Raw genomic sequence first — 12,294 nt, forward strand, 5'->3', positions numbered from 1 at the left:
TACAAATAGCTCAATTTCGTTTCTTTTTATGGCTGAGTAATATTCCATTGTATATATGTGCCATATCTTCTTTATCCATTCATCCGATGATGGACACTTAGGTTGTTTCCATCTCCGGGCTATTGTAAATAGAGCTGCAATGAACATTTGGGTACATGGCTCTTTTTGAATTATGGTTTTCTCAGGGTATATGCCCAGTAGTGGGATTGCTGGGTCATATGGTAGTTCTATTTGGAGTTTTTTAAGGAACCTCCATACTGTTCTCCATAGTGGCTGTACCAATTCACGTTCCCACCAGCAGTGCAAGAGTGTTCCCTTTTCTCCACACCTTCTCCAGCATTCACTTTTGACTTATTAGTTAGGTGAAATGATTTCAGATATCTGGAGTACAAAGAGTTCCATATAAAGCTAGTTTTCAGATGTCTGAATTATGTCTGTAAAGCAAACTGGTTGGGCATTTTGCTGTCATTTCCATAGCAATATGTCATTTATTTGTAGCTGTGACTTCCAAAGGCTAAATAGTCATAAAGTCAGTTCCATCTTTGGAGCTGGAGCACCTGACTGAGTTATCACCCTGTATTTCAGTGATCTGTTATAGGAAGAGTTTAGGCCTTTTAGAGCAAAGCTTTGCCACTGATCATTCTTTATGCACATATGGTGTCATTTACTGTGTGCTTGGCATATCTTTGCTTCATAACTTAGAAATATTTGGTAGGCCTCAGTCTGTTTAGATTCACGTTAGGCCACTCAAGAGTTCTGTGCAATTATATAATTACTGCCTAGATCAGCATCAGGACAACTTGAAGTGACCATCCATATGTCAAATAAGGAAGGACTTTTTCATTATTAAACACCAAAAGAGGCAATCAAGTATATAGTCTTTTTTACTTGGAGATTACTGAACTAACCAGTATTAAGTTAATATAGGTGGCATTCAGATGATTTAGATGTTAGCTTGCCTAAAGAAAGGGGGCTCAACCAGAAAGCCACTGCCATTTCAACTCTAGGATTCTATTTATGTTTTAGTGAGACTTTTTCCTGCTGCTTGGTTTGCCATCTCTCCTGTATAGCAGCAGTCCCAAACCTTTTTGGCACCAGGGACCAGTGTCGTGGAAGACAGTTTTTCCATGGATGGGGCGGCAGGGGGGATGGTCCAGGCGGTAATACGAGCGATGGGGAGTGATGCGGAGTGGCAGATGAAGCTTCGCTCGCTCGCCTGCCGCTCACTTCCTGCTGTGCGGCTCGGTTCCTAACAGGTCAAGACCGGTACCGGTCCACAGCCCGGGAGTTGGGGACCCCTGCTATATAGGTCTCTTTTTAGTGTTCTGGCTTTCTTCTGAGAAGGGAGGTGCATTAGTTACAAAGTTTCACATCAAAGGTTTTAGAGAAGGTGACTGCAAACTATTGCCTTAGTATTTTTTAAAAAAATGTTTTGGTTCCATTGAAACCCATATAACATTATTTTGAGAGATTGACAAGTAAAAATTAACTTATATTCTATTTAGCTTTTCACAGAGAAGTATTCTCATCTGATGTTTCTGAGTGGCTACTTGGCAGACCAAGGAGGAAGTGCAGATGGTTCTACAGATACGCCATCACCATTGGAGTAGCTGCAACTCAGTGTGTTTGGTCAAAGGATAATCCAGTTTTTTGTTGTTGGTTTTCATTTGTTTAAAAATTAGAACCGATAATTTTTTAGGACTGCTTTCTTCTTTAATCCATGAAAGGCTAAATGTCTTAATGAATTTGTGTAATTTTTGGAGTTGGTGTCTAGTGTCCATTTGAATAAGTACATCGTATCAGAGATTAAGAAAACATGAAAATTAACATACAAAAAAGAGATCTGTATCCTTAGAACTTCTTTATTTGTTCACTAAACAAAACTTTTTTTGAACAAAACAAGTTATACACTTAAAATATATTTTTTTAAGTTCAGTAGATTTAATTCCCAAAGTTGGTCTATTAGTTATCTGTGCTGAATAACAAATTACAGCAGAGTCTCTGTTGGTGAGGGGTGAGGGCATTGCTTGGCTGAGTGCTTCTGGCTCAGGGTCGTTCATGCGTCGAGGTGTCAGCCAGGGCTACAGTGGTCTGAAGACCGAATGACTGGAGCTACAGGGTGGCTCACCATCGGGGTAAGAGCCTCTGCTCCTCACCACTGGACCTTCCATGGATGCTTGAGTGTCTCCATGACATGGCTGCCGGCTGCCACAAGGGAGCCAGCAGGAAGCGGCAGTGCCTTCCATGACCGAGGCTCCAGAGTCATGCAGTCTTTTCCACCTTTTCTGTATAAATGAGTCATTAAGTTTAGCCCACCCTCAAGGGGAGGAGAATTAGTCTTTACCTTTTGAAGAGAGTGTCAAAGAATTCGTGAACATTTTCAAAACCATCACAGTTGGCCTGAAAGGGACATAGCATCTATTTAACTGCCCCCCAAAGCTTCAAAACTTTAAATAAGCTTACATCTGATCCTGAGGTGTCCAAATCGAATTTTAAGATACAGACTACTAAAATTCAAATGTAGAGCTGTAGAATGTTGAGCTGGAAGGGGCCTGGTTGTGCCCTGTCGTGACAAATGAAGAAACTGGGGTGGAGGAGGTGACGTGTAATAGCGGTTGTCACGCCTGTTGTTGACATTCTCTCTTGGCTTTGGAGAGGTTCCCTTTCTGTTGTACTCAGGTTCATGTTCTCCATGTTCTGCATCGGACTCAAAATTCCTTTTTCCTTCTCTCTCTCTCGTGTGTGTGGAGAAGAACTGAGAACTAGATCATTAAAGTTTAACTAGACAAGTACCTCTGGTTCTCTTTTCTCTGTGTAGCTAAAGGAAGAATTTTAATGCAGACATAACTTTCCCCTTCACTCCTCTGCCAAGAGAGGTTTACTGAGATTATGCTGTATTTCTTGATACGGCAGAATGCCAGGCAAATGTGTGAAGGAGTAAGCCTTAGTACCATATGGAATCTACAAGGACCTGCGTTGCCGGCTGCCACCTTGAAACACTTAAAGATAAGTGGGTTTGGGCTTCCCTGGTGGCGCAGTGGTTGAGAGTCCGCTTGCCAATGCACGGGACACGGGTTCGTGCCCCGGTCCGGGAAGATCCCACATGCCGCGGAGCGGCTGGGCCCGTGAGCCATGGCCGCTGAGCCTGCGCGTCCGGAGCCTGTGCTCCACAGTGGGAGAGGCCACAACAGTGAGAGGCCCGTGTACTGCAGAAAAAAAAAAAAAAAGATAAGTGGGTTTCTTAAACCTAAGTGTGTTCTTGGTTTTATAAAAATCTCTTTAAAAACCTGCATTAAGTAGAGCTTGATATCTCTAGAATAGTGAAGTAAAACATCCGTTAAGAAAGATTCTTTTAGCCTGAAGGTGCATGATTTGACAGTTCTCAGAGAAATTAATCTTGTGGCAGAACTAACCGGGGTTCTGTTTATTTTCAGCCGTGCATATTTTCTGATTTACTGCTCTTTGCCTGTTTTGTTTTTTTTTCAGTTTGCCTTTAACTGTGACCAGTGTCTCCACTATACCTCCCTACTTCTTTCTCATGATGAAAATCATAGGATACTTTAAATTATAGAAGACAGTACACATACAAAAAGTGCTTGAGAATGTTTGTTTTCCTCTTCCTAATCAAAATTTCTGTTTCAGGTTCTTCTGCAGCTTGGGCTATGGCTGCCAATGCCAGGTGGCACCGTTTCTGAGAAAAGAGCTAGCTTTTGCTTAGAAGTAATACCCACAAACAATGCCAAATTAGCATAAGCAAATGTCAGTGAGTTAACACAAAGCCAACACTCATTCTATCTTTTCTTTCCTTCCTAGGCCATGGGTGTTGAGAGTGACCAGGAAATTGTGCAGATGATTGGAACAGAGGAGCACGTGATGGCTGCATTTGGGCCCAGTTTGGAAGAGTGCCAGAAAGCTCAGATTTTCACACAGATGCAGGTGTGTCTTTTCATGTTGTCCTTTGCTATGAAAGGGAATTGGAGATTTAATGCTGCTCATTGATAAAGCATCAGATGCAGTGACTTTTAAGGGTATAGGTTTGGGGAGGATGTTGGGGAGATGGGAGGAGTGGTAGAGAAGCTTTTTGACTCATTATCTGAGGGATTGGAGGAAGGAGTTTGCCTAGACAAATTATCAGCCTTTGGTGTGTAACTTAGAAGCGGGGGGACCAAGAGGCTTTTATTCTGATAGAATAGCAACTACTCTTCTTTTCCTTATTTGCCTGAGTGATACAAGTTTTTAAACTACAGCAACTCTAGTGTAGAAGGTTTTTTTTTTTTATGTGTTTCTCTTTAATATTCCTTTTTTATTCCCTACTTCCAGTTGCTTTCAGCATCCAGTTGTATGTGGTCTGTATCCCTTTTCCTGAATTCCCAGTGTGTCCAGCAAGAAACACCCAGGTTTAGAACCCCTTTACCACCACAGAGCCTTCGTTGACCTGCCTTGGGCACTACCAGTTGGAACCTGTGGATTGTAGAACAAGACTCAAAGATGAAGTTAGGGAACTGTATATATGTTAAACATAATCAAAATAATTGCACTTCCCTTCCTATGTGACAGGGAGCCCTAATTGCCATACTTAGGATTTTTAGTTATACATTTGTAAAGTGCTTTCCTAAGTGTACATCAGTAGTGACGTTCCTCATAGTCATCCTGGGAGGTAGGAATTCCTTACTGTAGAAGCACAATGGACAGTTCTTATATATCCATACATATATTGTCTGTTCTCTGGGTTGCTTACGAGGTATAAATTCCATGCTGCTTTTTTCTTGTCACCCAGGATATTATTAGAGATAGCATCTTATATCTGTTAGTATGTGTTCTGAAAAGTCAAACCAGTCTTGATATTTTCATAGACTGAGCCAAACATTTAGGAAGGTTGGTTGTCATATGTGAGTACATATAATTCAAAAGCACAAATCAGTAGGGATTATTCTTATCACTGCCTTCTTTTTCTGTAGTTAATTAACAGTCACCTCTAGTTATCAGGCAGGCAGCATCAGGAAAAGTTGTTTGGATTTAGGAGATTCTAATTTTGCTCTTCATCGAAAGTGAAATATTTAGTGAATATGCATTTTTGTTATAAACTGAAATTACATTGTCCAGGGTCTCCAAGAACGTGAAGAGAAAACGTTAAGAAACACCGAGGAATTGGCTCAATTTTGGAAGATGCACTGTATGCTTTAAAGCTATATAATGCCTTGGAAGAACGATTTACCTTAATGCTACCCCCGTGGATTCAGTGAGATCCATTATTCATTTATTACAAACATCATTGTCGGTCAGATAGCCTTTTCACTGTAAAGCTCTTTGAGCAGGGGTTAAACAGTGGGTTGGAAAATCATTCATTTATTTCTCTTAAATAGGTACTGACAGAAAATTTTAGTTAACGGAACTAGAAAAGTTCAGTTAAAAGATGAGGAGAGGGGCTTCCCTGGTGGCGCAGTGGTTGAGAGTCTGCCTGCCGACGCAGGGGACGCGGGTTCATGCCCCGGTCCGGGAAGATCCCACATGCCGCGGAGCAGCTGGGCCCGTGAGCCATAGCCACTGAGCCTGCGCGTCCAGAGCCTGTGCTCTGCAATGGGAGAGGCCATAACAGTGAGAGGCCTGCGTACCGCAAAAAAAAAAAAAAAAAAAAAAAGATGAGGAGAATGTGCAGTTATTTAACTTAAGAAAGACAAATGTTCCTAATGTGAGAAAGACAAACAGGAAGTAGAAGTTTGAGATGGCTTGTTCTCTGTATGCTGGATTAAAGCAAAGATTAATTATTTGCAACTGATGAAAGGTTACAGAGGCACAGGTAATGCAAAATGGTTGATAAATTGAACATATGAGTTGGGGTAACATGAATATTTTATGTTATTCTAATGGAAAATGTAGCAAGTACACTTCATCTTACGTAATAGAACTTTTGACGACATGGCACTTTAGTGGATTGCTTAAAATCTGTGTTTTGTTTTGTCTTTAATGCTTCCCTTTTCAGTGGTTCCTCCACTTCTGCTCACAAAGCCTTTTTGCTGTTACATTGGTCATGGATGTTTTACATTTTCATTGCCAGCGGTTCTGATAAATAGAGAAGAAATTAGTTATTACCTTTTTGGGAGGATAGGATGCACTAGGGGTGTCATCTTGGCCTGTTTGGAACAGATTGGGCTCTTACCCTAACCCTCATACTGTGAACCCCTGGCAACTTTATTAGGTATTCTAGGGAAAAGGTGACTTTCTCCTACATCAGAAAGAATACCAGGCTCCCCTGTGTTCCTCTGTTTCTTCCTCAAAGAAGTGAAGAATCTTTAGCCTCTTTCCCAAGGGAACTAGAAGACCAAATTTTTTTTTTTTTTTTTTTTTTTGCGGTACGCAGGCCTCTCACTGTTGTGGCCTCTCCCGTTGCAGATCACAGGCTCCGGACACGCAGGCTCAGCGGCCATGGCTCACGGGCCCAGCCGCTCTGCGGCATGTGGGATCTTCCCGGACCGGGACACGAACCCGTGTCCCCTGCATCGGCAGGTGGACTCTCAACCACTGAGCCACCAGGGAAGCCCTAGAAGACCAAAATTTAATGAAGACAGCTCAGTTTAGGGAAAACTGAAGTGCCTGTCTATTCATGGTTCCCACCAACTGCTGACTTGCCTCAGTCAGTTACTTAGTTACTACTTACTGCTAGGTTACCCGCAGCTTGTGTTTTAAAGGTCTTAAGTTTATCTTACACTCTAAATGACCTTTTTTTTTAACCAGGGAAGATTCCTAGATTTGATGTCCAGTCTTAACAGAGGAGTTCCATTTAGTTCTAGGCACTATTTTAGTTGTTAGGAATCGAGGAAGAAGATGACATGTCATCTAGTAAGAGAGCCATACAGGTAAATAGACAATTAAAATATAGTGTGATCTGAACATGAATGGAAGTACTCAATTCTTTATACATAAGAAATTAAAATAGCACAGAGAAAGGAGTGTGGTTAGGAAAGGCTTCAAAGAGGAAGTGATACCCGATCTAGGTTTTGCAGCATGGAGAAGAAATTTCCCAGGCAGGTAACTGGGGACAGGAATTCCAGGATAAAGAATCATCCCTTTCTTCTAACTGAAAACCAGTTAAAAAAAAAAATGCATTCATTGCCTTTACAAAATAATAAGAACCACATTATCCTCTTCTTTTCAAACTTTTTTTGGTGGAAAATTTCAACATATACAAAGTATACGGAATAGTATTATGAACCCCATGTGCCTATCACCCAGCTTCAACAATTAAAAACACTTTGCCCTTCTTGTTTCATCTAGATCTCTACCTCCTCCTCACCTATTACTTGATTAGTTTTTAATATTTCATTTTTTAGGTAAAATGTATATATACTGATAAGTACAAATCTTAATTGTATAATTTTTATAAGATATAGAATATTTCCATTACCCCAGAAAGTTCCCTCGTGCCCCTCCTAGTTAGTTTTCACTTCTGTTATCTTCTTCCCCCACTGATCTTATTTCTTCACCGTAGATTAGTTTTGCCTGTTCTAGAATTTTATATATGGAATTATGCAGTGTAAACTTCTTGGTGTCCAGCTTTTTTTGTTGAGCGTATTGTCTTAGATTCAGCCAAGTTGTTCCTCTTTATGTCATCTATCCATGTGGTCTGTTCCTTTTTATTGTTTTTTTTGTTTTCTGTGTGTTTTTTTTTTTTTTTGTCTTTTTTTTTTTTAATTTGGCCACACTGTGCAGCTTGCAGGTTCTTAGTTCCCCAACTAGGGATTGAACCTGCACCCCTGCAGTGAAAGCACAGAGTCCTAACCGCTGGACCACCAGGGAATTCCCATGTTCCTTTTTATTGCTGAGTAGTGTTCCATTGTATGAATATACCACAGTTTGTTATCTTTTCCTGTTGATGGACGTTTGGTTTGTTTCACTCTTTTCCTGTTATGAATAAAACTGCCGTAAACGTTTGTGTACAAGTCTCTGCCTGAACAGTTTGGCATTTCTCTTGGATAAATACCTAGGCGTAGAATTGCTGGATCAAAAAGCAGTTGTGTATGTAACTTTTATAAAGTTGGAACTGCCAGATCTTTTTCCAAAGTGATGGTACCGTTTTGCAGTCCCCCCAGCTGTGTCTGAGAGTTCTGATTGCTTCACATCCTCACCAACATTCAGTGTTGTCAGTTTTTTTAACTTTAGCTATTGTAGTGGGTGTTTGGTGGTATCTCATTGTGGTTTTAATCATGCATTTTCCAGATGACTAAGGATGTTGAACACTTTTTCATGTGCTTATCGACTTCCTTTGTGAGGTGTCTGTCCAAATCTTTCGCTCGTTTTCCTTATTGAGTTGCCTTTTTATTATTGAATTTCAGAGTCCTCTTTAAAAAATATAAATATAAAATTAAAATTAAAAAAATATATACATATATCCTGGATATAAATCCCTTGTCAGGTTTATGTATTGCAGGCATTTTCTCCCAGCCCATTACTTCCCTATTCATTATCTTAACTGTGATGAACAGTTTTTAATTTTGATAAAATCTGATTATCAATAGGGTGTTTTTATTTGTTTTTTTTAATGGTTATTGATTTCCATTTAAAGAAATCTTTGCCTACCCCAAGAGCAGTAACATATTCTCCTGTGTTTTATTCTGGAAGCATTATCGTTTTACTTTTTATGTTTATGTCTAAAATCCATCTTAAACTAATTTTCTATTTGGTGTGAAATAAGGGTCAAGGTTAATTTTTTACTTTATGGGTATTTAGTTGTTTTGACATCATTTATTGGAAAGACTTTCCTTTGCCCATTGAATTGCTTTGGCACTTTTGTCAAAAATCAATTGACCATAAAAGTTGGTTTATTTCCGTTTGTCCTTAACCTCACATCACACTGTCTTGATTACTATAGCTTTATAGTTGAAATCTGACTTTTTCAGGATTGTTTCGGCTGTTCTTTTTCATTTCCATATATATTTTGGAATCAATCAATTTTTGTTTTTTAAAAAGCCTGCCAGGAGTATAATTAGCAATTATGATATATCTCTTGGTCAGTTTGGAGAGAATTTTAATAGTAAGCCATCTTAACACTATTATATGTTCCAGTCCATGAAAATGGCATAACCCTCAATTTATTTAGGTTTTGTTTTCTTTCAGCAGTGCTTTGTTAATTTCAGGATAGAGGTCATACATGGTGTAATTCCTTCTTGAGGGGAAAAACTACTACTCCAAAGCATTAACTATAGACTGTGGTGCTCTCTGGGAGGAAGATTGACGGCTGATACATCTATTTCCTCTGTATTTTCTAAATTTCCTACAATGATCATGTATCAATTTTATAGTAAGAAAACAAATTATAAAATAAAAAGGGAACCAGTATATTAAATAGCATGTAAATGCTTCTTTGTCATTGGTTTATGACAAATGTTGATTTTTGACTAGGACCAATCCAGCTTTCTCTATAACCAGGATCCTTGTCTGTTTTGCTTAATAGTGTCATGTATGGGTAGTTTAACAAATTCTCTCTGATGATGTCATTCAAACATTATTATAAATATATTCTGTCTTTTCCAGGCTTTAAAATATATAGGGAACAAAGTAAGAAGGCAAAGGATGTGGGGAGGTGGACCAAAGAAAACCAAAATAGAAGAAGCGAGAGAGCTCCTGGCTTCTACCATTCTGACCCATGTACCAGTGAGTAACCCCTTTGCAACTGAATAATGATCATTGTGGGGTCCGTGCATTTCTGTTAAAGAATTTTGAATGCAAGTTTACATTAATTAAAGTATAGCTCCTTAAGAAAAGAGAGAATCCTAAAGAGGACTCTCCAGTGGACTGCCCTGGAAATAATCTTCCATTATCAATAGTTTATTTGTACTTAGAGAATGTTAGCTGTATTGTATCATCATCATGTTTACTCTCTCTTGGTTCTTCTTTCAATCCAAAATTACAGTTTTTTTATATTCATGTATATAGTAGCACTGCTACTAGATTTCTCCTTTTGAAGGACAGGGATGGTGTCTTAGATATTTTTAAATAACTTAAAACGAGCTTACAGTGCCTTGCCCATATGGATACTTTTTTTTAAATTGTAAAATATACATAACATAAAATTTACCTATTTTTTTAAAAATTTTTTTATTTATGTATTTATTTTTGGCTGTGTTGGGTCTTTGTTTCTGCGTGCAGGCTTCCTCTAGTTGTGGCGAGCGGGGGCTACTCTTCGTTGTGGTGCACGGGCTTACTCATTGTCGTGGCTTCTCTTGTTGCGGAGCACGAGCTCTAGGCGCATGGGCTTCAGTAGTTGTGGCACATGGGCTCAGTAGTTGTGGCACATGGGCTCAGTAGTTGTGGCTCATGGGCTCTAGAGCGCAGGCTCAGTAGTTATGGCACACAGGCTGGGATCTTCCTGGACCAGGGCTCAAACTCGTGTCCCCTGCGTTACGAGGTGGATTCTTAACCACTGCGCCACCTGGGAAGTCCCCAAAATTTACCATTTTTATATGTACATTTCTGAGGCATTAGGTACATTCTCAATGTTATGTTACCATCACTACCATAGATACTTATTAAAATATTGGATGGGCTTATCTGCTAGACCTTGAATTTTAGAGTTCACATTGTCCAGCCTCCTTCACTTACAGTGAAGATGCCCAGGTCTGGCAAAGCTAGATGATTTACCTTGTCATCCAGCTGGTTAGTTGTCAGAGAGAGAGAGAGCTAGAATCCCATCTTCTGACCCTTAATATTTATTTTTTTAAATTAAACAGAGATCAGCCATGTTGGCAAGAGTCGTTCTTCCCCGACTCCCATTTAATATATATGCTACTCTTTCTAAGTTATAAAATTATTTGTTAGTCAGACTATCTTGTTAACCAAACAGTCTGGTTTTTGATGAATTAGCATGTGTATTATGCACTATGATCTAATTCAGGGATTGCAGACACTACATTCAGGGGCTGATTATAAATAAAGGAAAGTTGAAGGAACTGCAGAAGTGAACAGTGACCACCTAAACTGAATCTTAATGATTGTTTTCTTATTTTGAAACACCTTCTTAGCCAAATAATATGGGTCTCTGATTCTGCCCTTTGGCTGCCACTCATTTATGTTTATCCTTGATCTAATTCAAAGAATTAGAAAACTCTTAATGTTAAAGCTGTGTCTGAACTGAATTTTAGGTGATTAGAAAAACAGTTTATGGGCTTCCCTGGTGGCGCAGTGGTTGAGAGTCCGCCTGCCAATGCAGGGGACACGGGTTCGTGCCCCGGTCCGGGAAGATCCCACATGCCGCGGAGCGGCTGGGCCCGTGAGCCATGGCCGCTGAGCCTGCGCATCCGGAGCCTGTGTTCTGCAACGGGAGAGGCCACAACAGTGAGAGGCCCACGTACTGCAAAAAAAAAAAAACGCAAAAATGAGTAGTGGAAATAACAAGGGCTTCAGAGCCAGAGAGACAAGGGTTCAAACTGGGTTTCTTAACTTCCTAGCTGATTTACTTTGGGCAAATCTTAACTTTTCTAAGCTTCAGTTTTCTCATCTGAACAATGAAACTAATACCATTGTGCCAATTCAGTGATAGGGTGCACATAAAGCTCCATGGTTTGCTGGCTCCCAGACATGGCCATCACGTCTCCATTGGGGCCTCACTTAGCTTTGTACAACAGCTGAGGAGACCTTTTGGTTAAAGAAGCCTTAGCTGATAGAATGCTGGCTATACCAAAACTTATTTATGTAAATTGATAAAGCTGAACATTGGTACTTTTGTGTGGTTGCAGTGGGCCTAAGCTACCGTTTCTATAGTTTTGTTAGGGCTTCCCTGGTGGCACAGTGGTTAAGAATCCACCTCGTAACATGGGACATGGGTTCGAGCCCTGGTCTGGGAAAATCCCACATGCCATGGAGCAACTAAGCCCGTGAGCCACAACTGCTGAGCCCGCGTGCTACAACTACTGAAGCCTGTGTGCCTAGAGCCCATGCTCCGCAACAAGAGAAGCCACTGCAATGAGAAGCCTGTGCACCGCAATGAAGAGTAGCCCCTGCTCACTGCAACTAGAGAAAGCCCCTGCGCAGCAACGAAGACCCAACGCAGCCAAAAATAAATAAATAAAATAAATACATTTTTTAAAAAAAGAAGTTTTGTTATATATGATCCAGTGAGGAGTAAAGTCAGAATAGATAAACCAAGAAAAGACCTTCATTTTCCAGAATGGTTTAGGATGGTATTTACCTAAGAATACTGTTAGAGGTGATTTTAGATTATGTAAGGACATTTTTCTTTAAATAATTATGTACTTATTAGAAAAAATACAACTAGCACATTAAATCCATTTCTGTGATATT

The 12,294-nt window shown here is 39.9% G+C and overlaps 1 protein-coding gene across 2 annotated transcripts in view; it reads left to right on the top strand.

Moving 5' to 3' along the window:
* POLR3B (RNA polymerase III subunit B) overlaps window positions 1–12,294 on the top strand; it is a 115,431-nt gene that overhangs the window by 25,051 nt on the left and 78,086 nt on the right. For both annotated transcript variants that reach the window (XM_082850196.1, XM_082850197.1), the window contains 2 exons: window positions 3,814–3,936; window positions 9,529–9,648. In XM_082850196.1, coding sequence (XP_082706322.1) covers window positions 3,814–3,936; window positions 9,529–9,648 — 243 coding nt within the window. The remainder of the gene's footprint in view (window positions 1–3,813; window positions 3,937–9,528; window positions 9,649–12,294) is intronic.

This window comes from Leucopleurus acutus, assembly GCF_964270905.1.
Source record: "Leucopleurus acutus genome assembly, chromosome: 11".
Taxonomy (NCBI): Eukaryota; Metazoa; Chordata; class Mammalia; order Artiodactyla; family Delphinidae; genus Leucopleurus; species Leucopleurus acutus.